At 41.1% G+C, this 25,945-nt stretch overlaps 1 protein-coding gene across 3 annotated transcripts in view; it reads left to right on the plus strand.

Annotated features, from left to right (window-relative positions):
• Positions 1-10,328: 10,328 nt before the first annotated feature.
• Positions 10,329-25,945, plus strand: part of narf (nuclear prelamin A recognition factor) — a 33,785-nt gene continuing 18,168 nt past the window's right edge. Inside the window, exons 1-7 of one of the 3 annotated variants that reach the window (XM_062970667.1) lie at positions 10,329-10,603; positions 15,327-15,491; positions 17,008-17,067; positions 20,286-20,366; positions 20,659-20,802; positions 21,848-21,980; positions 24,494-24,628. In XM_062970667.1, the coding sequence (XP_062826737.1) occupies positions 15,465-15,491; positions 17,008-17,067; positions 20,286-20,366; positions 20,659-20,802; positions 21,848-21,980; positions 24,494-24,628 (580 nt within the window). In that variant the 5' untranslated portion in view covers positions 10,329-10,603; positions 15,327-15,464. Of the gene's footprint in view, positions 10,604-13,546; positions 13,591-15,326; positions 15,492-17,007; positions 17,068-20,285; positions 20,367-20,658; positions 20,803-21,847; positions 21,981-24,493; positions 24,629-25,945 lie in introns of those variants that run through there. The other 2 variants (XM_008104333.3, XM_062970668.1) reach the window with 2 other exon arrangements.

Consider the following 25,945-nt stretch of genomic DNA (forward strand, 5'->3'; position numbering starts at 1 on the left):
ATCTCACTATTGGTCAATAATTTGCAACACAGAATGTAGTGCGTGTACTTTCAAAGCAGTTCAACACTAAGGAAATTGTAAATTACACCTGTCACCAGAAAGCATGCACAGAGGAAGCCTATCAAGTTCTGATGAATTTCTGTTTTTTTATGAGACATGTACGCACTAATGTTGCCAGGTGAGGATAAGGAAATAATGTGAATGTGGCCCTTTTGTTGATTTAGGATTGTTTGTTCTTGATTTGTAAAAGGAGGCCGTATTTCAAACCATTGCAACCAAATGAGTATTGAGGGTTTTGTTCTGTTTTGTATTGATTGCCCTGTGGACATTAACCTGCTGTATGTAACCTCAATATCATAAACCTATTTGGACCTAAAATACAATTGAGCCAACAAAAAAGGATGTTTTTGTGACCATAGAACTATTATTCAATTTTAGAAGAAATTGTATGCTTCAGCTAAACATGGGTGATGTGGTGCAAATAATGCTTTCTTGTGACATTTAAGGTGGGCATGTTCGTTATCACCTGTTTGGAGTTGGATGTGTTACAATGAACTATCTTGAGATGATAAAGCTTTACCATTTGCACATTCATGTCTTTTCTCTTGTGCTGAAAGAGGTGAGTATAAGCCTCCCACAGGTACTAGAATTCGTAGATTCTCAAGTCTCATTATATACAATGATATAGTAGAATGTTGAGCCCCCGGTGGCGGAGTGTGTTAAAGCACTGAGCTGCTGAACTTGCAGACCGAAAGGTTGCAGATTTGAATCCGGGGGCAGAATGAGCGCCTGCTGTAAGCTCCAGCTTCTGCCAGCTTCTAGCAGTTCGAAAACATGCAAATGTGAGTAGATCAATAGGTACTGCTCCAGCGGGAAGGTAAAGGCACTCCATGCAGTCATGCCGGCCACATGACCTTGGAGCTGTCTACAGATAATGCTGGCTCTTCGGCTTGGAAATGAAGATGAGCACCAACCTCCAGAGTAGGACACGACTTGCCTTAACGTCAGGGGAAACCTCTGCCTCTCTAGTAGTATTCTTTGTACAAAATGATGAACAGTGCAAACAGGTGCCAGAGAAAGCCTAAGAACATGATGGGAGGCTACATTAGGGTGTGCCTACACATCAGCGCAGTGCTCAACACATGACAGAAAGCCAACTGCATAAACGCTGCCATTAAAGCTGAGGCTCCTCTCTAAGTAGGTATACTTGTGAAATTGTAGCACAGACTGGTGTTGATATATGACAAAATCCAACATCCTGCACACCATAACAAAACATTGTAGAGTTAGTCATACAAGTAAGTCATAAGTATGTGATCAACCAAACATGCCATAAAGCAAACCTTAACAAACAAGGAGGGAACAAGGAAGTCCAAACCTCTTGAGCAAAGGTTACATTTAACAACACACACCTGTAACATTAAAACGAGTAATTTAGCAAAGCTGTCTTAAAAGGGAAAGCCAAAGGGAGGAACAATTCACCAACTGATCTAATGTGGGTAAGGTGTATTAATCCCTCACACCTTGTAAAATGAGATAATTGGTGGAGAATCTGACATAAAATAGTCATTTTTAGTGCTATAGAAGTCCTTCACGTATAGTTAAGGACAACAAAGATTGTCAAAATTTGTCAACACATTGGGAAGCTTTTGCTTGTGCAAACCTCTCCAACTTTAGATGTATTAGACCACAGTTTTCATGGCAGCAGTTGTGGATTATGACACTTGTAATTAAATTCCCTGGCAAATGTCAAGTTCAAGTAGGGCTAATTGTCAAGTTTTGGCAATGCCGTGGAACCTTTTACACTAGCGCCTCCACATTTATTCTTATATATTTTCTCTGGCTTTTCAAAATAATTGGGAATAGCTTGCTGAAAAGTCTGGTTATAATACAATATTATAAAGAATACCTTCTTTATACAATATTATAAAGACTAAATATACACATTCTATATTCTAGGATTCAATACTTTCAGTCCAGTTTACCTCCTAATCAATCTTTATTCATGTAGTAAGGAACAGTTTGTTTCAGACAAGAGCCTTTTGTTAGGATAAGTTTTCATATAAACATTGAAAATTAGGTCATGGAGGTAAAATGAAAAAATCCAAAGCATTTCAGTAGTTTAATGGACATAAAATGCCCATTAACATCTGCTGACTCATCTTCCAGATTAATACTTATAAACTATAGAACTTCAAATTTCACATTCTGAATTTTAGTAGTTCTGAAACAGTTGACTGAAAACTATGCTTAGCTTCAATTATGTTTGTTCTTATTTTTGTCAATAAAAAAGTAAAGGTAATCTTTTCTAGTCTATTTGCACATTAAAAATTTGTTTCAACAAATATTAATGAAACTGGATCCAATGTACATTCAGGATGCACTTACATTGTAGAATAAATGTGTTTTAACACTTTAACTGCCTTCTCTGCCAAAGAGTGCTGGTCCTCCCCAAACTACAAATTCCAAAGCATTAAGCCATGACAGTTAAAGTAGTTTCAAACTGCATTTATTTTACAATGTAGATGCAGCTTCAGTGCTCAGCACAGTTCTATGACAATAATCTGACAGGCTTCAGCAGTTTGACACTACTTTAGCTGTCATGGCTAAATACTATTGAATCATGTGAGTTGTAGTTTTACAGGGTATTTAGCTTCCTCTGCTGAAGAGTACGGGTGTCTGCCAAACTACAGCTCCCACGATTCCATAGGATTGCTCCTTGTCAGTTAAAGTACTGTCAAGCTGCATTAATTCTAAAATGTACATGCACCCTGTGTTCCTTGAGCGGCATGACAAAAAGTGCTTCTTCACATACACATATACTTGTCTAAATTGCATTGAATATTTCCAAACTGTAAGCCGCTCTGTGTCCTCTTTGAGGTGAGATAGAGAGGGATAGAAATGTAATAAAAAATAAATAAATGTGCCTAACCATCAAAGCTGGCCAAGTTATTTTGGCACCTGACACACACAAAACTAAGCATTTTTCCCACTTCCCAGAAGAAGAAATAATGCAATTACTATCAATTTGTTACTCTTTTGTTATGGCACACTAAATCAATTGCCTGAAATAGCTGACTCATTCTGTTGACACATTGGCAAAATGAAATTAAATGGCAAATGGGTGGATTTCTCTCTTCCTACCTACAACATTGCCAGGTTTCTCTTTATTTGTAGAATCAACAAGAATGAAAATGTAATCCTGCTGTCTTTTTGGCTCTCTTTCTCTCCTGACTACCTAGGCTGGACTTTTCTTGGCCACATAATAAAAGAATGAAAATATTCTCTTGGAAGCAATCAAAAGCAGCAATTCATTTTTAAAATACCATAGCTTGCTGTTTAGTGTGGGAAGGTGCTTTACAAAGCACTTTCTTTTAAAAATCTGATCTTCAAAAACAGTCATGGGTTTCCCGACAATTCCAGTTTGATTTGGTTTGATATTTTGGGAAATCTGTATGGGCTGCAGAGTGTAGCAGGACAGAAAATCAACTTAAAGCAGCTGCCCACCCTGAAATTAGTGCTTCATGTGTAGAGTTCAATAGATTTTTGATGCCGTTGTTTTCAAGTTCCTGTTTCCACATTGTAATTATATTTAAGTTATTTATAAACTTCTCTGGAAACTTTTCTGAAAGGTTAGAATACAATGCAGACAAATTGAGAAATCAATAAATATTGATTTCAGATGTGTGCCTGGAATGCCAATGGATCAGTGATTATAAGGAAGAAATACCTTCAGAAGGGAGCCTTTCTAAAGACCTTGAAAGAGCCAGAGGTGTTTGGCTACACCTAAGTTGGCTGGGAATGATAGGAACTGTAATCCATACATTTGGTGGGCGGGGAATGGTGATGAGCAGAATCACACCTTCAATTGTCGTATGCAAGGTTTATAAAAGATCCCAGACCACCATCCAGTATTTTCTCCTGGGAAAAGAAGCAAGGGGAAAAGCAAAGGCAAAAGCCTAAGATCTAGTCGTTGGTGATTTCCATGTTAACTGGAATTCATTCATTTACTATTTAAAGGAGCTATCCAAGGTATTAAAATCTATTCCCTCCACATAGGTTCAACTGTTATAAAGTTTGGACTAAATCCCAGGGTGGAATCACTGTTCATCTGAAATGCAAGCCACGGTTAGCACTAATATGATAAAATGTGAAGCACATTTTGATGCTAAGGTGAAATTACACATCATACTTACCCTTGCCTGCCCCATCCAATGATTTCTAAGAATTCAGTAAGTTGTTTTGGTATTTGGACAGAAAATTAACAAATCAGCTTCCCCGCATTTTGACAGCAAAAAGAAACAAATCAATTGAATTATAGGTTGAGCACCCTTTAGCCAGAATTCTAAAATTGAAAAATTGTTCACATGGGTGGCTGAGCCAGTGGCACCTTTGCTTTCTGATGGTTCAATGTCAACAAGCTTGGTTTGATGCACAAAATTATTGTTAACATGTTGCATTAAATTACCTTCTAGCTATGTATATAAGGTGTATATGACTGCTGTGTTTAGATTTAGATCCCATCTCCAAGATATCTCTTGATGTACTCATTTGCAAGGGAAGGTATTCCACTATCAGAAAAAAGCAAACAAACCAAAAAACCCAATGCTTCTGGTCCCAAGCATTTCAGATAAGCAATACTCCACTTGTATTGCCAATTTCCTGCCTTTTATGAAAGCCAGAATCAGACTTCTGAGGTGACCATTGCCTGAGGTCCAAAAACCCATTAACCCCTTTTTCTAACTCTGGAACTAACAGGACATAGGCAGCAATTTCTGCTCTCTGGTGAGACCCCAAATCAACCTTAGTGCCTCCATCAGGTGCATCAGGTCCACTCTCAGTCATTCTCCTTCTCCCTCCTTCCCCTCCCTCCCTCCCTTGTTCTCTTTCCTTCTGTTTCTGTCTCCCTTTCCCTGCCTATCTCTCCCCTCCCTTGCCCCTCCCTCCCTCTCTTATTCTCTTCCTTTCACCCTTTCCCCTTCTCTCCCTTTCCTCCCTCTCTCCCTCCCTCTCCCCTTCATCTTTCTCTCTCCTTCTTTCTCTTCCCCTCTCCTTTTCTGCTTCTCTCCCTCTTTATCCCTTTCTCCTTCTCTCTCTCCATCCTTCCCTTCTCCCCCTTTCTCTTTCTTTTCCTTCCTCTCTCTATCCCTCTCTCTCCTTGTCCTTCATTCTCTTTCCCTTCCTCCACCCCTCCCTCTTTCCTATCCCTCTTCCACTCCCTCCTTCCTTTTTCTCTCCCTCTACCTCCTTCCCCTCCCTCTCTCACCATCTCATTCTCCTTCCTTCTCTCCCCCTCTCCCTTTCTTCCTCTCTCCCCATTTCTCCTTCCCTCTCCCTCTCTCCTTCTTTTCCTTCCTCTCTCCTTGTCCTTCTTTCTCTATCGCTCTCTTTCCTTTACTCTCCTTCCAGGGAAGTCATGCTACCCCTCTATTCTGCCTTGGTCAAATCACACCTGGAATACTGTGTCCAATTCTGGACACCACAATTGAAGGGGGATAACAGCAACTACTACTACTACTACTACTTAGGAGCCACCGGTGGCTCAGTGTGTTAAAGTGCTGAGCTGATGAACTTGCAGACCAAAAGGTCCCAGGTTCAAACTCCGGGAGCGGTGGGAGCGGCTGCTGTTAGCTCCAGCTTCTGCCAACCTAGCAGTTCGAAAACATGCCAATGTGAGTAGATCAATAGGTACCGCTCCGGCAGGAAGGTAACGGCGCTCCATGCAGTCATGCCGGCCACATGACCTTGGAGGTATCTATGGACAATGCCGGCTCTTCAGCTTAGAAATGGAGATGAGCACCAACTCTGGGGACACGAATGGACTTAACTGGAAACCTTTACCTTTACTACTATTGCTACTACGACTACTTTATTTTTGTACCCTGCCTCCATCTCCACAAGGGGACTCGGAGCAGCTTACATGGGGACAAGCACGGTCAGCATGGATGGGTGGGCTGGGGCAACTCATTTTTGAAAATAGGGCTAATGGATAAAGTGCTTAAGTCTGATGAGTAGGGGTGAGCAATGTATGATGGGGAATGATATCTTTGGGTAGAGGACAATAGTAAAGTGCAAGGATGAGATTTTATGTCCTCCTTGGAGCCAGGTTATTTAGGGGATTGTCTAGTCAAATCACAGCAGAACAGTTCTTTACAGAAGATGGATAATCTCCCTGGGGAGGGAAAGATTTTGACAAGCTGGAATGTGTCCAGAGGAGGGTGACTCAAATGATCAAGGGTCTGGAGAACAAGCCCTATGAGGAGCGGCTTAAAGAGCTGGGCATGTTTAGCCTGCGGAAGAGAGGCTGAGAGGAGACATGATGAGGGCCAGGTATCAAGATGTGACAGAGGGGAAGTCATAGGAAGGGAGCAAGCTTGTTTTCTGCTGCCCTGGAAACGAGGGCGTGGAAGAATGGCTTCAAACTACAGGAAAGGAGCTTCCACCTGAACATAGGTCCAGTTATACGCTTGCTCTGTGCAATAATGTTTTTACTGAGTGTCATGTTTAAATTCATTGCTTTTTCTATTTGGAATTTTTATTATAATTAGTATGTCATCGTCATTTTATACTTTTGATATTAAGTGAAGTCGTTGCATTGAATGTTTGCCGTTTATATGTATGTTAACCCGCTCTGAGTCCCTCTGGGGAGAGAGGGCGGACTAGAAATAAAGTTCATCATCATTATTATTATTATTGACACAATGACATTGTATGACACAGCAAACATGATATGCTGGATTTCGTATTGCAAAATCACAAGTCGAACACTTCCCAAGCGTTTAGGACTGTGTGATGTATTTTCGGATGATGCGCGCAGATCCCAGTAGGGTGGCCTTTTGCAGTTGGCAGATCGTAATTTTGTCAATGTCTATTGTTTCCAAATGCCGGCTGAGATTTTTTGGCACGGCACCCAATGTGCCGATCACCACCGGGACCACCTGTATTGGTTTCTGCCAGAGTCTTTGAAGTTCAATCTTGAAGTCCTGATAGCGGCTGAGTTTTTCCTGTTGTTTTTCATCAATTTGACTGTCACCTGGTATGCCGACATCAATGATCCAAACCTTTTTCTTTTCCACAGCTGTGAGGTTGATATCGAGCTAGGATTTGGGGGTCCCCTTCTTTTGGGAGGGAACCCTAGTTCCTACCCCCAGCCGCAGGTCTGAGAATCCTGGCAAGGGGGGAGTCGCTAAAGGTCAAGGTTTCTTGCTTCAAAGATCTCACCCTCAGATGTGAAGAAAGAAGACCGAGTTGTTTATTCAGTTCAGCTGAAAAGGATGACACCCGCGATCGCTCGTTCAGGGAGCCATAACACACAATACAGAACAGCAACTTTTATAATACAGAAAATGGGGTGGTGCGATTTGAAATTCGCGCCACTCATTCCCCCACTCACCTGCATGCTGATTGGCCCCTGAGGGAGAGGCACGAACCCCCGTCCAATCAGGGAGCTCCTGCCATCTCAGTTCCTCCACCAATCAGAGGCGAGGAGCCAGGCTGAGCCGAGAACAATGGATTTGCTAGGGGTTATGATAGTGTCATTGAGTCAATATGCAAGAAGGAAGTTCCGAGAGCCTTGATAAGCCCTCAAGGTAGTTTCCAGATTGCTTTTTGGGGTGCAAATATACATATTTGTCTGGCAGGCTTGCCAGATTCCGGTGAGTCAAGGCTGATCAGACGGGCAGGATTTGTTTCTGAATGACTCCAGTTCATTTTGACAGCTGGGACGATCGTGGGCTTTGATTGTCCCCATTATAAGTGGTCTGAGTACCAGATCGTCATCTTCGCATTAAATGGGCTAGCTCCAACGTTTATGTGGGGGGGGGGGGGGGGGACCATATCTATTGTCCATGCAAGATGAGCGTCTGACAGTCTCCTGGAGTGAGGAATAATCTCCTCCGGTCAATGTTGCAACTATCTGTTCATATTGATTCCCAGGTCAGATTTCGGTCATTCTTTAATATAAAATATATTTCATGGTAATAAAGGGGAAAGGGAACATGCAGGGTACACAGCACACATGTGGGTACATAATTCATCTTGTTTCACCCATCCCAGAGCCCAAGTTTTAATGCAGGAAGTTTATAAAGTGATAAGAGTTCAGAAAAAGGGGTGGAATCTGTGGCAATCTGGGCGAAACGGCCCTTCTGGGCCAAAGGTCAGCAGGAGGGGGCATTCCGAAGGTGAGGGCAGTTCATGGATGGCAAGCAGGGAGCCCTTGGTGGTAGAGAAAACTGTGCCGCAGTGCGGGGAAACTCCGTTTTGACAGTTTTGACAGTCAGCTGATTTGCTTCTTAAAACTTTATTGATTTGAGAACGGGTGGTCTCCTCGTGACGGGGAGGTCTTTGGAGTTAGGGGTAGAGAAGATGGTCATGCTTGGGGTCAAAATGAGAAAGATATGACTGGAAATAGAGGCTTGGGGGGGGGGTTAATTCGTGGTTCGCCCAGAGAGAGAGAGAGAGAGACAGGGCTTCTAAGATCAGGAGGGAATTCATGCTATAGCGCAAGGAAGGATACAAAATAGCCACTCAAGAAGAGAAGTTGGAGCAAGGAGACTCTTTTGTTAGAGGTTTGTTACATAATTAAAAAGCCTGAAAGGGACAAAAAGAGGCAGAAGATATATCTTAAGTTACATGGCCAGATTGATCTCAGCATGCTTCCTTCCGATCGGCGGAACTCACTGCTGCAGGTCAGATTAGGCTGAATGCAGATGGCCGCCCTGGTTCGACCACAAGGTCTGGTGTGTTGTGTTCCAGAACTTTGTCAGTCTGGATTCGGAAGTCCCACAGTATCTTTGCGTGCTCATTTTCCATTACCTTTGCAGGTTTGTGACCCCACCAGTTGTTTACTGCTGGGAGGTGGTACTTGAGGCATAAGTTCCAATGAATCATTTGGGCCACATAGTTGTGCCTCTGTTTGTAGTCTCTGTGAGCGATTTTCTTACAGCAGCTGAGGAGATGATCAATGGTTTCGTCGGTTTCCTTGCACAGTCTGCATTTTGGGTCATCAGCTGATTTTTCGATCTTGGCCTTAATTGCCTTTGTTCTGATGGCTTGCTCCTGGGCTGCAAGGATCAGGCCTTCTGTCTCCTTCTTCAGTGTCCCATTCGTGAACCATAGCCAGGTCTTCTCCTTATCAGCTTTTCCTTCAATTTTGTCAAGGAACTTTCCATGCAATGTTTTGTTGTGCCAGCTGTCAGCTCTAGTTTGTAGTGCGGTTTTCTTGTAGTGCGGGATTCTTTGTCTGCTGTGTTTTGAGGAGTTTCTGATTTCTGACTTCAATCAAAGCAGGTTCTTCACTTTGCTTTACATATTCTGCCAGGGCATGTTCTTCTTCTTTGACTGCTTGTTTTACTTGTAAGAGTCCTCTGCCCCCTGATCTTCTAGGCAGATATAGCCGGTCAACATCACTGCCAGGGTGCAGTGAATGATGAATGGTCATGAGTTTTCTTGTTTTTCTGTCCAAATTGTCCAGTTTCACCTGTGTCCAGTTTATAATGCCAGCAGTATATCTAATCTAATTATCTCTTTCTGATCTTTTTTGCAGATAGAGCAAACAGGGCTACTTTGTGAGTTACATAGTTGTTTGTGTCACTCAGCAGAAAATGCACAGTTTCTGCTAAGCAATTCCCTTTACCATGAGTCAGCAGGGGTTCCAGGTGTCTTTCTCTTGGGGCACTATACAGTGGACAAACTAACATGTAATGCACAATGTCTTCTACCTGACTTTGGCCACAGATACATAGTCTATTTTCCCATGGCACATTATGATAGCGACCATCCAACACTGCGGTAGGCATTACTTGGAATCGCAGCTCAGTAAAGGCAATTCTTAAGGATGGTGGCTTGAGCTTAATCAGATCAGCAGTATATCTTATGACAGGTATGGCCCAGGTGTTTATGGCCTTGATGGTGTTGCCTCCATTGAGCTTGCTTTTGAGAATTTTTCTGACCCTTTGTGTGTATTCTTTATTATTATTATTATTATTATTATTATTATTATTATTATTATTATTATTATTATTATTATTATAACATTAGGAAGAACTTCCTCACTGTGAGAGAGAGCTGTTCAGCAGTGGAACTCTCTGGCCCAGAGTGTGGTGGAGGCTCCTTCTTTGGAGGCTTTGAAACAGGTTGGGCGGGGGTGCTTTGAATGCAATTTTCCTGCTTCTTGGCAGGGGGTTGGACTGGATGGCCCATGTGGTCTCTTCCAACTCTATGACTCTGTGGTTCCCTCTCTCTTCCCCTCCCTCCTTCGCCATCTCCCTTCTCTTCTCTGCGCCTCTCCCTTCCTGCCGCCTGGGGGCGCTGTTTCCTTCCTTCCCGGCTTCCCTTCCGCGCTGGGCCTGGAGAGGGACTACGTGACGGAGATCAGGTCCACAATGAACGCCGGCTGGCGGCGGGGGAGGAGGGAGGGCACACAAAGCGATCCCCAAAAATAGGAGGGAGGGGGGAAGCGAGGAGAAAGGAGGAAAGAAAGGAGGCGATCCCGGTCCCTTTCCAGGCATAGGGCTCGGCCTCCGCCGGCTCCTTTCCCTGGAGGCGCCCTGCTTGCCTTCCTCCCAGCGATGCCGTGTGTGACTTAAGGGAATCCCGCAGCCAGGTACTGTGTTTACTCCCCTCTCTCTCTTCCCCTTCCTTTGCGTGTCTGTCTCTGTGTGTGCTTGCTCCTGCGTGTCTCCCTGCCTCCTTATTAAGATCGTGCTTTGCCTGGGGTGGTTGTTGTTGAGGTTTTTTTTTTTTGTCCTTTTCCTCTCTGCCTGCCAATGGTTGTCCTAATTGGTACTTTGGCGCGGAGTTTTGCCAGAATAATAATCGCGACGAGAGGACGGAAAGGGCACCCGACGCGGGCTTGAATCCTTTCCAAAGGATCTCCGCTCCAGACAGGCCCCTCCAGTTGCCACCCAGGCAGAGTATCATTATGGGTAATCCACGAGATCAAGCCCTGTCTCGTACTTGAGAAGGAGCTGCTATTAAATGCTTAAGACATAGGAGGAGGAAGACCCCACAGGATGCAGCAGCAGAATTGGCGGAAAGGAGGTGGGGGGAAACCATGAAAATGAACAAAATCTGGCTACCAGTATTGAACAAAAAAAAAACCCTCTAAAAGCAGGACAGTAAATAAAGAACAACACTCTGAAAACAGGATTTCCAGGCATGAATCAAATCAGAGCCAGCCATCTAACACATCTCAACAAAGGATTCCCCCAGGTAGGAAACAGCCAGATCTTGAAGCTGAAAGCCTAATTAAGGTGGACATTTGAAACATTCACACTTGCCTTCAACAGACAAGAGTTCCTTCTCCCACCCTGGACTTTCAATAGATATGTCAACCCCACTTGCCTAGTTTCCAACAGACCTCACAACCTCAGAGAATCCCTGCCAGAGATGTGGGGGAAACATCAGGAGAGGATGCTTCTGGAACATAGCCATACAGCCAGTGATTCTGGCCATGAAAGCCTTCGACAACACAGAGAATTGGCTCTGGCTGGAAAGAGAGAAGGGCAGAAATTAAAGAAGAAAGAAACATTGGGCTGGTTTAAAAGCAACACTTTGGCTGCAGGAGACACATTGCAGGCTTGTCATGTTGTTCATAGGTATTGAATTATGCCTTCGTTTTCATGAATTACCTTCCTTAAGGGAACCAGCTACCAGTGGTTGTGGCCCACATTTCTAAATGCATTTAGAAATCACTGGGTTGCTGTGAATTTTTCAGGCTGTATAGCTATGTTCCAGAAGCATCCTCTACTGACATTTTCCCCACATCAATTGCAGGCATCCTGCTAAATCCTGCTACCCCCCCCCCCCCCCCCAATAGGGATGCCTTTGAGTCCGAAATGACTTGAAGACACAGAGCAAAAACATTATCAACTCCTTAGCAAATATAACAAAGCCCCAAAAGCGGTTTTTTTTTTTTTTTTTTTTAAAGCAGGATTTGTTCAAAAGAGGTTTGCCCTTGCATTCCTCAGGGGCTGAGAGAGAGTGACTTGCCCAAGGTGACTCAATGCCAGGACTTGAACCCTGCTCTCGAGTCAGAGTAGCCCACAGTTCGAACCATTCCTCCAGGCTGGTTGATGAGGATGTTGTGGGTGGGACTTTAAGGGCATGTTTACCTTTAAATTGTAATTTTTAATTGTGTTTTAACGTTTGTATCCATAACACAAATATGTAAAAAAATAGTAATAATGGGTTGCTGTGTATTTTCTAGGCTGTATGGCCATGTTCCAGAAGCATTCTCTCCTGACGTTTCGCTCATACCTATGGCAGGCATCCTCCGAGGTTGTGAGGTCTGTTGGAAACTAGGCAAGTGGGGTTTATATATCTGTGGAATGTACAGGGTGGGAGAAAGAACTTTGGTCTGTTTGAGGCAAGTGTGAATGTTGCAGTTGGCCACCTTAATTAGCCTTGAATGGCCTTGCAGCTTCAAAGCCTGACTGCTTCCTGCCTGGGGGAATCCTTTGTTGGGAGGTGTTAGCTGGCCCTGATTGTTTCCTGTCTAGAATTCCCCTGTTTTCAGAGTGTTGCTCTTTATTTACTGACCTGATTTTAGAGTTTTTTTTTAATACTGGTAGCCAGATTTTGTTCATTTTCATGGTTTCCTTTCCATGGATATATAAAGCTCACTTGCCAAGTTTCCAACAGACCTTACAACCTCTGAGGATGTCTGCCATAAATGTGGGCAAAACATCGGGAGATAATGCTTCTGGAACATAGCCATACAACCTGGAAAACTCATAGCAACCCAGTGATTCCAACCATGAAAGCCTTCAACAACAATAATAATGTTCGTATCCACATGTATGTGTATTTGCCTTGTTTTTAAATTCTGTTGTGCCATGTCATTGTTAGCCGCTTTGTGTCCCTGTGGGAAGAAAGCCAGGAGAAAAAGTAAATGAATAAATTAATAAATTGGTATACTAAGAGTTTTTTATTTCTGATTTCCTTTAGACACCATCCTTTAAGTTTTGACTCAAGGGATGTAAAGAAAACAAGGGATGTGTTTCAGTTATTCATTATCTACTGTAACAAATGAGCCAATGTGAACAACCTTGAGTGGAATGTGGTTTTTTTTAAAATTTATTGCCTAGAAGCACACTTTCTCAAACTATGCTTCCCCAGATGTTTTGGACTTCAGCTCCCACAGTTCCTAACAGTTGGTAAACAGGCTGGGATTTCTGGGAGCTGAAGTCCAAAACACCCGGAGGAGCACATTTTGGGAAACACAGGACCCTGGAGATGTATTGTTTCCATTCAACAAAAGCCTAACCTCTCCGCTATATTATGTTGATGGTGGTTATGCACTTCTACGGATGGCCCTCATTAAATGAGGATCAACAGAATGAAATTGTGGCACCTGATGCTAACTAAGGGCCAGTAATCTTACCAAGACTCTGAACTTAGCCATGCCCTTTGCCCCTTTTGAGCGAATACATTCTGACATTAAGGGCAGTTAGGTCTGCTCTGTGGAGCTGTGATGTGGCACAATAGAAATCTTAGAATCCCAACTACGTATTGCCTGGTGGCACAATGTTCTCATAAAGGGAGATGGTTCCAAGGGAAGATGCATCCTTCAGCCGCTTGGAGCACATAGTAATGCTTAATAACAGACATTTGAAAAACCGGCAGATGTGTTCAGCAGATAGGATTTTCATGCCTTATTTCCTTACGTTTTGAAAATTAGTTGTGTAGTTCATGTTGGAAAGATTAAACTATATTCTTCCTTATCTTTTAGTATGGCACAATAGAATGTATATCAGGCCATATTAAGGCCTGGCATAAAAGGTTTCATGCCAGTCCTCAAAGTCAAGGTGCCTGCTCCCCCAGACTAGCCACTTTATTTGGTCCTTGAGGCAGAAAATCTCACAAGCCCTCTCCCTGTTGATAACATACATACAAGAGCAATAGTTTAAATACCTAACCTTTTGCTGCCCTCTCATGACACTCTGAAGTTGCCACCTGGGACAGGTGTCTCACTCCACTGAATGGTACTATCTACAGCCTCTGACTGATTTGACAGATATAATGCAGATATGTCTATGCCCCTGACCCAATAACTGACCATATAATGTATACATTCAAAGTCATCAGTTGTGTAAATGATTTGCTACAAATGTTAGCAAGTGCAGGCAGTCACTGAATTACAAACATTCCACTTAAAAATTACTCATAGTTAAAAACAGGGTTGAGACAATAGCAAGTGAGAAAAATCTACCCCTAGGAAGGGAAATTCACTCCCGAAAGAATTATCATGGGGGAAAAGGTGTCTCAGCTGAATCTTTATCCCCAAAACTTGTTTCCACAACAAGCCATTTTTTTCAAGATCCAATAATCACAGAAACAGAAAATTAGGTGAAATCTTCTAAACGGGCACAGACAGCAAAACAAATACCACAGGGGTGTTAACCCTTCCCTATCATATACAAAGCTAAAAATATCTATTTTTGGCATTAAAATGTACCTGTTCATACAAATTCAGTTTAAGAACAAACCTGCAGAATCTTATCTTGTTTGTAACTTGTGGTCTTACCAAATATATATTGCTCATTAGTTTTTCATTGCTGATTTGCTTCACTTTTCAAAAATAATAAATTAATAGTATAAAACTAAAAAAAAAAATCATTATTTAAAATGTACAGTTCCTCCCAATTGGGCCCTTGGTATCTGCTGTGGTTTGGCTTCAGGTCACCCCATGGAATAGTAAATGGTGTCCCTTATATAAAATGACAAAATCAAGGTTTGCATTATGGATTTTTTATTTAATCCATGTATATAGATTCCATGGCTACAGAGGACCAACTGTATACTTATTACATCCCTGTTGTCAAAAAAAAAAAAAGTAGCAAAGTTTGCTTTCAGGATCAACTCACCTATCATCTGATCCATGATTAATAGTACAAAAATTCTGAAAGTAATTTCTCCTGTCTTTCTGCCTCTTTTTTATTGTTAAAGAGACATACTGAACTATAAAATCAAATACTGATCATGATCTCCAAAGAAGCAATGTGTTTCATTTATTAATAGGGTTCAGTGAAAGTATGTCTCATTGGAGCTAATGATTGCTAAGAAACTAAACATTTTGTAGTGTTTCCATGTGAGATGCATTCATTACAGGCGTTTGTTGCTGTTCACTTCCTTCTGCAATTTGAAGATTAAAAACTTCCCTCTTTCAAGGAGCAGTAAAAGAGGTGGAACTGGCAGTTTTGCTGACAAATCGTCCCTCCTTCCAAGTTCTCCATTGGCCACAGAAGATCCGTTTATAGGAAGGCTGAAAAGCACTTGTAGCAATAAATGACAACCACCACTTCTTATGTTTTTTATTGTTTCAGGCAGGTGAAGAGAAGGAGTTGCTTTGGCTTCTAGGGCTCTTGAATACTACAAGAAGAGAAGACTCAGCAGCAGATACAGCAAAACCCAGTTTAGCAGCATTAAAATAACACCAAAGAAAATAAACATAAGACCTACAAATGAAGTGTGACAATTGCACCAAAAAGGTGAGTGATGTTTACTGATCTATAGAATCCCCTATATATAATTGGGCTACACAATACAAACTTGTGTTTTCCTGTCTTTGATTGAATGTGGCAAGCCATATTTCCAAGTAAACATATTCCAACCATGACAGCTGAATTTAACATAGATACTAGGATTGACTTTTCAAATTCTGTAATGATTGGTTTATGTATCTGAACTGTGCTACAAATTTACCTGCCCTAGCCGGTAAGAACCATGATAATAAATGCCCCACCGGAGCAGTTTAGTCCTTCTGTTCTATTATTTTAATGCTTGGGGTTAGAAAGGTAACAGCAGGAGCATCAAATGTATTCTTAACATTGATTCACCAGAACAGATTCATTTTTGAACAGGTACAATATAATAATAATATACAACACATCTTTCAGAACTTTCAGAACTGATTTCCTTGATGGCATTCCTTTAGAACTTCATTGAAATGCATTTGATAGTTTTTTACTCCATTTTTACAGTGTTCAGAATTTTAATACCGAGAAAACAGTTTTTCCCCCAGTATCAACCTTGCAGTTTTTTTTACAGTATAGCAGCTTATAATGTTATTACAGAAACAATCATCCTGTTTTGATTGTATGCACATTAACATAAAGTTTGAGTAGCCATTTGCTATAATTTTTCAGATTGCCTTTTAAAAAGTCATTTCAATTAACTTGGTGTTGGTCAGGACATTTATTGATTTGGTTTACTCTAGTTTTCTCCCAAGAGAGGTATTCAAAGCATCAGTCCTCCAAAATGTATGACATTGCATTTTTTAGTTATTTTTTCGTTATTGCATCTGTCTTGTGGATTTGGAAGAACTATGTTTATTTATAGACAATTTCCCATGTACACTTGTTATTACACAGGAATAGTATCACAGAATTTGTTACTTATTTGTTATTATTTGGGGTAAGAAGCATAGAGGATGACAAAACACAAAAGCCAATGCATCCAGCCTGGAAAGAAATTTAGTTTCTATAGTCATTAATGATAGCATAGATTCTTCTTTCTTTGCATTACTTTTTTATTACACCAGAAATAAACAGATGGAAAAATCACCTTTAGATATTATCATTCCATGAAAATCAGTATTATATTACATCAGAAAAGGCAGAGTCCCAACAGTTTAGCAATTTTTAAAAAACTTAATGGGTATTAAATTAAACAAGGACTAGCAGCAATGCAAGCTCACTATAGACCCATTAAGACAACATTTTTCCCCTTTTGTTTTTTATTTATTTTCATTTTACTCTGTGTATTATTAGTTTCTCTCCAGAGTGACTACTTAGATATTAATCAGCATTGTGGGCATAAAGGAAACATTTATAAATATTCAAAAAAGACTAAAATAACTTATTAAATGAAATTGCCTCAAAACTGAAACTAGTTTTCACAGAAGAAGCCATGTTAGCTTGTTCTTGCAAAACAGGAGAGTGATGCCTTGGAAGCTAACAGGTTTATTGCTATATAAGGTTTTGTGGATTTTTTTTACTTCAATAGATGTATGACTTCAGGTTGGCAGTTCACCTACTTCAGTGGGTGGAGGCTATCAACAGTGTGGTAAGAAGGAACTGAAATGTGGAAAGTCCAGGCAGGTGATAAGAGTGGCCATTAACAAATTATCAGTTGTGTGGTATCAAAACATCCATGTATGTATACTGGCTTCCAAATGCAGGATGAAAAGAAAACTTTAATCCCTATTCAGGATGCAGGAGACAAAATTGGATCTATTACATGATCTCATCCAGAGGCTGCAGATTTTGATTATAGCTCTCATAAACCAATCCTATGTTGGCACAGAATTAAGACATTCCAAAACAAGAACAGACATCCCCCACTTATCCAAAGGCTTAGGGACCAGAGCACTGTCAAAAAGTGGAAATGGTTGAAATGTAGGACTTAGTCTTTTTTTAGCTTGCAAATGCATTTTGTCCACCAAAACCCATAAATAATGCACTATGTATCATTTGTGAATGCATACAAAAGTTAAGTAAAACGCACACACACAATTGCAATAAAATGAACAAAAATTTTACATTTAACTATTTTAAAATTTGCATACATGGGCAAACAATCCTAGAATCATAGAAGTAGAAGAGACCACAAGGGTTATCCAGTCCAACCCCATTCTGCCATGCAGGAACACACAATCAAAACACTATTGACAGATGGCCATCTATTTGTGCTGGAAGCTCCTTCCTTGGAGGCTTTTAAACAGAGGCTGGATGGCCATCTGTAAAGAAGTGTGATGTTTTAATTTATGGATGACATGTTTATTTGATTTTGTTTAAACAGTCAGGTTTGGCTAAGTTTAAAATGGTAGGTATTAGAGCTGTTAATACCAGCATTGAAGAACCGGTTGCTATGACAACGGGGACGGAGCCAACCGCCATTTGGAAAGGAAAAGGGGAATGTTTTAAAACCCAGTTTCAGTCTGTGATTTTTAGTCGCAGGAAGAAGACTGATTCTCATGTGGAGGATCAGGGTGGCTCAAATAAAAGAATTTGAGTCAGGTCTAAAATAAAAGGATTTATTTTAGACAGTCTGTGATTTTGAATCACAGGGAGCAGTCTGGTTTCAAGACTGAAGAGAACCAGAGGGACAGACCTCTATTAGGCAAGACTAAGCAAGTTAGGGGACTTGTTTAGGGTCATTTACAGAGGCTGTGGATTAGGGAAAGTTAATCCCAGTAGATCCAGGAGGATCAGGTTTTAGTTTAGCTGAGAGGAAGAAGTATTTTGAAAGTTTGAACACCTCATATCTGTTTGTAACCATTAAGCTAAGTGCCTTTAAAAAGTTATAAGAAACCATCAAGCTCTGTACATGCAATAAACTTGTTTTAATTTTATTCCATCTAAGTCTCTGTCATACTCCTGTACTAAGTTAAGCAACATCAACATCTGAGGTAAAATAAACAAAGAAGGTATAAAAAGAACCAGTGCCATCTGCCGACATCTCCTCCATTGGTGGCAGCGAAGAAGATAATTAAATAAATAATTAATTAAAATCATCATCCATAAGACATCTTTATAATTGGTGGTATCTGTGTGTGTGGTGGGATCAAGAGGATTCCATTCCTGTCACATATCTCAACACCATCTGTTGGGGGTACTTTGATTGTGTTTTTCCTGAATGGCAGGGGGTTAGATTGGATGGCCCATGGGTCTCTTCCAACTCTATTATTCTATGATACAGGTTCTGCTTAAAAACCAGGAACACCTGGCCACTCTAAACGAATTCAAGTCGCCAGGGCCAGATCAGCTACATCCAAGAGTATTGAAGGAATTAGCGGAAGTTATTTCAGAACCACTAGCAATTATCTTCGAGAGTTCTTGGAGAACAGGAGAAGTCCCAGCAGATTGGAGGAGGGCGAATGTGGTCCCTATCTTCAAGAAGGGAAAAAAGAACGACCCAAACAATTACCGTCCGGTCAGCCTCACATCAATACCAGGCAAGATTCTGGAAAAGATCATTAAGGAAGTGGTTTGCAAACACTTAGAAACAAATGCGGTCATTGCTAATAGTCAACACGGATTTACCAAAAACAAGTCATGCCAGACTAATCTGATCTCTTTTTTCGATAGAGTTACGAGTTGGGTCGATACAGGGAATGCCGTGGATGTAGCGTACCTGGATTTCAGTAAGGCCTTCGACAAAGTCCCCCACGACCTTCTGGCAAACAAACTAGTAAAATGTGGACTAGACAAAACTACGGTTAGGTGGATCTGTAATTGGCTAAGCGAACGAACCCAAAGAGTGCTCACCAATGCGTCGTCTTCATCATGGAAAGAAGTGACAAGTGGAGTGCCGCAGGGCTCCGTCCTGGGCCCAGTTCTGTTCAACATCTTTATTAACGACTTAGACGAAGGGTTAGAAGGCAAAATGAAGTTCAACAGGGACAAATGCAAGATACTTCACTTCGGCAGAAAAAATGGAAATCAAAGATACAGAATGGGGGACGCCTGGCTTGACAGCAGTGTATGCAAAAAAAGACCTTGGAGTCCTCGTGGACAACAAGTTAAACATGAGCCTACAATGTGATGCGGCAGCTAAAAAAGCCAATGGGATTTTGGCCTGCATCAATAGAGGAATAGCGTCTAGATCCAGGGAAGTCATGCTCCCCCTCTGTTCTGCCTTGGTCAGACCACACCTGGAATACTGTGTCCAATTTTGGGCACCGCAGATGAAGGGAGATGTTGACAAGCTGGAAAGCGTCCAGAGGAGGACGACTAAAATGATTAAGGGTCTGGAGAACAAGCCCTATGAGGAGCGGCTTAAAGAGCTGGGCATGTTTAGCCTACAGAAGAGAAGGCTGAGAGGAGACATGATAGCCATGTACAAATACGTGAAGGGAAGTCATAGGGAGGAGGGAGCAAGCTTGTTTTCTGCTGCCCTGCAGACTAGGACACGGAACAATGGCTTCAAACTACAGGAAAGGAGATTCCACCTGAACATCAGGAAGAACTTCCTCACTGTGAGGGCTGTTTGGCAGTGGAACTCTCTCCCCCGGACTGTGGTGGAGGCTCCTACCTTGGAAGCTTTTAAGCAGAGGCTTTGAATGCGATTTCCTGCTTCTTAGCGGGGGGTTGGACTAGATGGCCCATGAGGTCTCTTCCAACTCTACTATTCTATGATTCTATGATTCTATGACCTCCAGAAAACGACACTCCACCACATTCTGAGGCAGCAACACACCACAAAAAGATTATTCCTATACCATGCTATGATGTTTTCACCAGTGGTTTGTTAACTAACTGACCAATGCCTATATGTTTCAGGAATGTAATAAAAAACAGAAAAATGGAGATGGACAAAATGCACCAGTTGATGTACTCAGTTCAAATGAAGAAAATGCAGAGGTAATACCCTTTGAGTTTATCTCTGAATCACATTGTTTCCAATCCAGTTAAAGAACTGTCCTTTGTAAAAGGTACATCTTCCCTAGAACAGGGCTCTTGTTATGGTGGGCTACACATGCTGGGCTGTTATAGCAGGATAGAAATATCACATGCCTCTGTGGGGGTTTTATGAAGTACCCAATACCATAGTTTAATCATCAATCAAAGAACTCTTACAACATTTGGAAACAACTGTGTTTAACAGATATCTCTGTGTGTATCACATTTTGTTGACTTTTTTTTTTACTTTCAGCCAAGTGAATTCCATAAATTGGCTAATTCTAAAATATTCCTGAGTGACTGCCTAGCTTGTGACAGTTGTGTAACATCAGATGAAGCTGCTAGAGTTTTCCAGCAGAATCAGAAAGAGTTCTTCCACGTATTGAATCTTAATAAGGTAAATTGGTGAGATTTATATGCATTTGTACAGTAATGTATAATATCAATACATCAAACTGGAACTTTGTGACACAATTGGCTACTTGTTCCATAAAGCCTGTCGCCTTACTGCTTTTGCTTTGGTTATCCTGTTGTCCTTGGTTTCACTATTTCCTTTCTCTTTTTTCTTGGTTCTCTGGGAATTATACTTTCCTACAGATATTGGATTGAAGCTCCCAGCAATCCTCATCTCATCATCATTCACTATGCTTACTTGGAGCTGCTGAGACATGCATGTGAATGGCTGCATGATTTTCACCCCTAAATGAGAGGAGGATTTGGGTTAACGTCCCCTATTATCCTTCCTCTCATTGGCCACAGAGCTGGAAACTGAAAGAGAAAATACATCAATTCAGCACTTCCCTGAGCTGTATTGTACTGTGATAGCTGTGCAGCCATTTTACATGTTAAGGCAATGAAAAAGACATGGCCTACTCCAGATTTGGAGGTCCTTTCAGGGGCCCTCTAAGACAATTCCTCCTAATTTCATAAGATTCTAGCAATAAGCATATTGGGCAATAGTAGAAGTAGGTAATGTTTTGTTTGTCTTATATTGCCTTAGAGGTATGGGAAGTATGGGAAACCCACCAGTGCCAGCACCACGTAATCCCACATCTGGGGGTCCAGATGTTGGCATCAGCACTGGTTAGCTATGCTGGACCACTGAAATCTGGCAGTGCTACGCAAAGGAAATAGAGAGAGCACACTTATAGCCACTATAATTCAGTACTTTATCTGAAGAAATAGCCTGGTATATTACAACCATTCCGGGGGGGGGGGGGGTCCTCCCTTCCCGTTTCTGTCATAATACTCAGCCGAGATACATCTTCCCTCATAAGAAATGTGGGGAGAGATGAGAAATAAATTCCTACTCTGAAACCTTACTAAAGAAGTTGGACTAATACTTGTGTTGGGAAAAATACACACAAAAGTTGTGTGATGCCTGTGTTCCCTTAACTGTTTCATTAATGCAGCTGTATGTTTTATTGTGTATTGTTTTCCAGAAATGTGATACCTCAAAACACAAAGTTTTGGCAGTGTCTATATGTCCCCAGTCCTTGCCTTATTTTGCTGCTAAATTCAACCTCTGTGTAACAGAAGCAGCCAAGAGACTTTGTGGTTTCCTCAAATGTCTGGGTAGGTTTTTTAAATTATTATTATTATTATTATTATTATTATTATTATTATTATTATTATTATTATTATTGTTGTGAGAAAAAAGAGACCACAGCATTCTTTATCTTTTTTTTTTCAACATTTTACATGTTGCTGCCCTGGTAAACTTTTGTAGCCTATATGGCAGGTCATAAGACAGGGTTCCAAAACTGCTAAGCAAGTGAATTATTTGTGGGAGTGTTCACAATTGTTATAAATGGTCTTATAAGAGAGCACTTAAGAAAGTGTGGAAAGCAATTATGGAGAACAATCCCGTCTTTCTGGAGATTTATTTAAAAATATCAAAGCCACACATTTAAGAGAACATTTGGAAGGGTGGTAATTGTTCAGTTAAAAAAGCCTCATACGGATCTAGGCCATGTCCACATGGGCCAAATAAAACGGACTTAGCTTGCAACTACTGTAAGAAGTCCACATGAGGTACAGCTTGTTTGACAGCAAATACTTCCAGTTATTAATTTGACACAAGGGGAGTCCACAATTTACACCAGTGCTTCCAGGAAGCTCCAGAGTGACTCTGATGTTCTTGTGGTATGGATCAGGCTACGTGCAGCCTGATCCAGTGTTCACAGGTCAAACAGACAACATGGTGTCACTGGGTAGAAGCTGCTCCCTGACAGAACTTTGCTGGAAACATTGGTTCTGTGATCACATGGCTGTTGCCCCTTTATAGCCTCATCAGAAGTAACGTCACCAGCAAGGCTTTCCCAGAGAACTGCTTTGGGCTGCTGAAACAGATGCAGCAGGCCCAATGTGCTATCGGCTAGGCCAGCTACCTGGGCTCAAAAAGGGCTCCAAGGCATGCCTTTGTTGTATCCGGGGCAACTCCAGAATACAGTACACTTGATTATTTTGGTAGATGTAGATGCAGCCCTAGTTAGCTATGGGTGCAAACTGAAGAGATACTTGCATGCACCCATAGGTAAGCCTAAAAGCTTTTCCTGTTCTTAAATTTCACACATTGCGAGAGGATGCTCTTTCATTTAAATGAAACTGACCTGTTCATCCAGAGGATTAGCCATACAAGCTTCAAAGCATCTCTCAGAGAGCGGTTACATTGCTCTCTTGTCCATGCTGTGGATGACTAGAATTGCTGTCACTGCTTTCCTTCGCATGCACACAGTTTCACTCATCAGAAATAACGTCACCAACAAGGCTCAGAAATAGGTTTCCTCCCAACACATTTAGCCACCTCTTTGTACAGATTCCCGCTATATTTGGTAATTAGGAGATGAGCCATAGTTGGTTAAATCATGTGCAGAGGATCCCAGGTATGATCTGTGGCTTTCTTATGAAAAAGATTCTAGTAAAGTTGGAAAGCTGCTTGTGACTGAAGTGGACAGTGTTGGAGTAGACAGACAGACCAGCTGACCTGCTGTAAGACAGATCCCTAACATTCCTACAGACCCATAAAATCTAATGTACCCCTCAGATATTTTATGCTCCTGGCTTTCTGCAAAATAGACCCAAAGAGTCTTAATTTTTTTTATTAAACAAGCATGTTTTCTGTCCCTGTGTCTTATCTTCTACCATGATCCATAATTAATAATATATAATGCCAATTCAAACAACGACGGAAAGATACATTGGTACATGAAAGAAATGTGTAACTTTTCCAGATGTTTACAATTCATTGATGCATCTGATCATAGAATTATGGTTGGGAATAAGTCCTTGTTTAATATATGTTGCAGAATGAAGTGATAGGGTACTTGTGTGTGGATAGGGTACACATTTTAAAACAGTCCCCATATGAAATCTGTTTGGAAATAAAAACAAGTGCATCTGATAGAAAAGTTTTCACCCAATCAATTTATTTAGGCATTACTGCTAAAGAAGCTTTCAAAAATACGATGTTCCCACTTGTAATTTGAAGTAAGATACTCCTTTCTGCTACCTTATTACCAATTCATTCTTCTGTATATATATAACCCCCAGTTACACTGACAATTTACTGCAGTTTCAAACCGGTATTGAAGAAAGTGGTTTTGCTGTGCAGATGATTACATAGGAAATCCTGGAACCAGTTTGAGGGACAGATGGTGATTAATCCAACCACAGAGCACTGATGTGCATGAAAGGCTTTCTTTCACATGCTTTTGAGTGAACCTAGATTCGAACTTCATTACATGATCAGTGCAGATAGGGTTATAGACAGGGCCAAATCACTATATTTCGGGCCTTCTGGATAAAATCTGATTCAGGCATGATCAAGCATCTTTGGCTCTCTTTACTTGGTACAAGGAACCCCTTTCTGTCAGAACTGATAAATTATTGCTATGTGAGATTGATAATATTGTGTGCATGTGTTGACTCTTGGGGAAATATGACTGCAGACTTGGACATCTGTGTCTTTGGAATGAGTAATACATCTTTATTTATACATTGTTTGAAAAGACAAAAGATTCCAAAGAATGTGTGTGAGTAACAGCATTGATCTGGGTGTATTTTAGTGTCCCACTTTGTTCCTCTAGGTGTGCATTATGTGTTTGACACCACTATAGCTGCTGATTTTAGTATTTTGGAGAGCCAGAAGGAGTTTGTGCAACGCTATCGCAATCAAAATCAAGAAGAACATGCCTTACCAATGTTTGCTTCAGCTTGTCCAGGTAAGGAATCCATTCCTAGAAATGATATATTTTTTTCCACCAATTATTTCTTAGATGGATGCTGAAGCATGAGGAAGACATGGAGTTTTAGTAGCTGTAAGATCTTATTTTTTTTAAATGGGTTGTTCATTTTGGAGAGATTATGGAATATTAGGTTATCCTTTAAAATCATGGCAGCTAGGAACATTCCCTTCGTTTCTACTAGGCTAGTACTAGTTTCACTAGAAGGCTAGTTTTAGTTTCACTTCTTTGATAACCATAAATGGAAACTCAGCTAAAAAGTTTGCTGCAAAAGCAAATTCACATACCAGAATCTTTCAGTGAGAGCTGTAGACTCCACTAGATGACTTTTTGATAACCTTTTGCAACTCCTTGCAACCTCAGAAATTTGAGTATACAGTATGTGGGAACCTGGAAAAAAATAAAAATCAAAGTCATGTTTTTTCTGGGATTTTGAAGGGCTTCAATTGCATTTTCAGCCAATACTCATAGTATATATATGCCTTCAAGTCATACATTGATTTATATCCACCCCATTATTTCCATTGCATTTCATTTCCCCTCCTTGGCTGGCATGTTAACAACTGTTGAGTGGGTTTTCACCCCTATTTTTTCAACAGTCCCAATTAACTTTCATGTAGTTATAGTCAACATGTGTCGTGACAGCATTTCATCCAATCTTTTTATTTGCCCCTTTATTATCATCTCAAAGGGCCTGGGAGTTTGTGTGGGAACAGATAAAAACCTTCGGGGGGGGGGGGGGGGGGGCCCTGCAACACTCAAAGGCTCTTTGCATAACTAAACAATAGCTGAATGCAGGCTGAAAGGCTAGAATTAATTGACTCAACTCTTGTTTCTTCTCTAGAAGAATAGATAGTTGAAGGTCAATGAATTTACCAAGTGACTCACTTTATAAACAGACACTTGGCTTTGCCCATTAAACTTCACCAAGGATTGCTTGATTATAACACTAAGCCAAGGAGGGAAGGGCTTGGTGGCGGGGAAGCCCAACCAATACAGCACCGAGATGAGTCAAGCCTGCTGCAATGACAGAACCTGATCATGTACTTATGGATGTGCTTAAAATGCCGAGATCCCACCATGTTGAGAAAAGTCATACCTGAATTTTTTGTAAAGATGTAACATTTAATGCTTTAGTTAAGCAAGAGTAAATTGTTAGTTAAAAGATATAGAAATGTAAACATTTACAAGGTTAAGACAACTGTAGAGAGCCCAACTCACTCATTTCATTCTACTAGTCTGGCTAAATTAATTGAGATTCTGTTAATCTGGATAGCCAAATATGAGGTGGCCAAT

This window comes from Anolis carolinensis, chromosome 2 (assembly GCF_035594765.1).
Source record: "Anolis carolinensis isolate JA03-04 chromosome 2, rAnoCar3.1.pri, whole genome shotgun sequence".
In the NCBI taxonomy this organism is placed as follows: domain Eukaryota; kingdom Metazoa; phylum Chordata; class Lepidosauria; order Squamata; family Dactyloidae; genus Anolis; species Anolis carolinensis.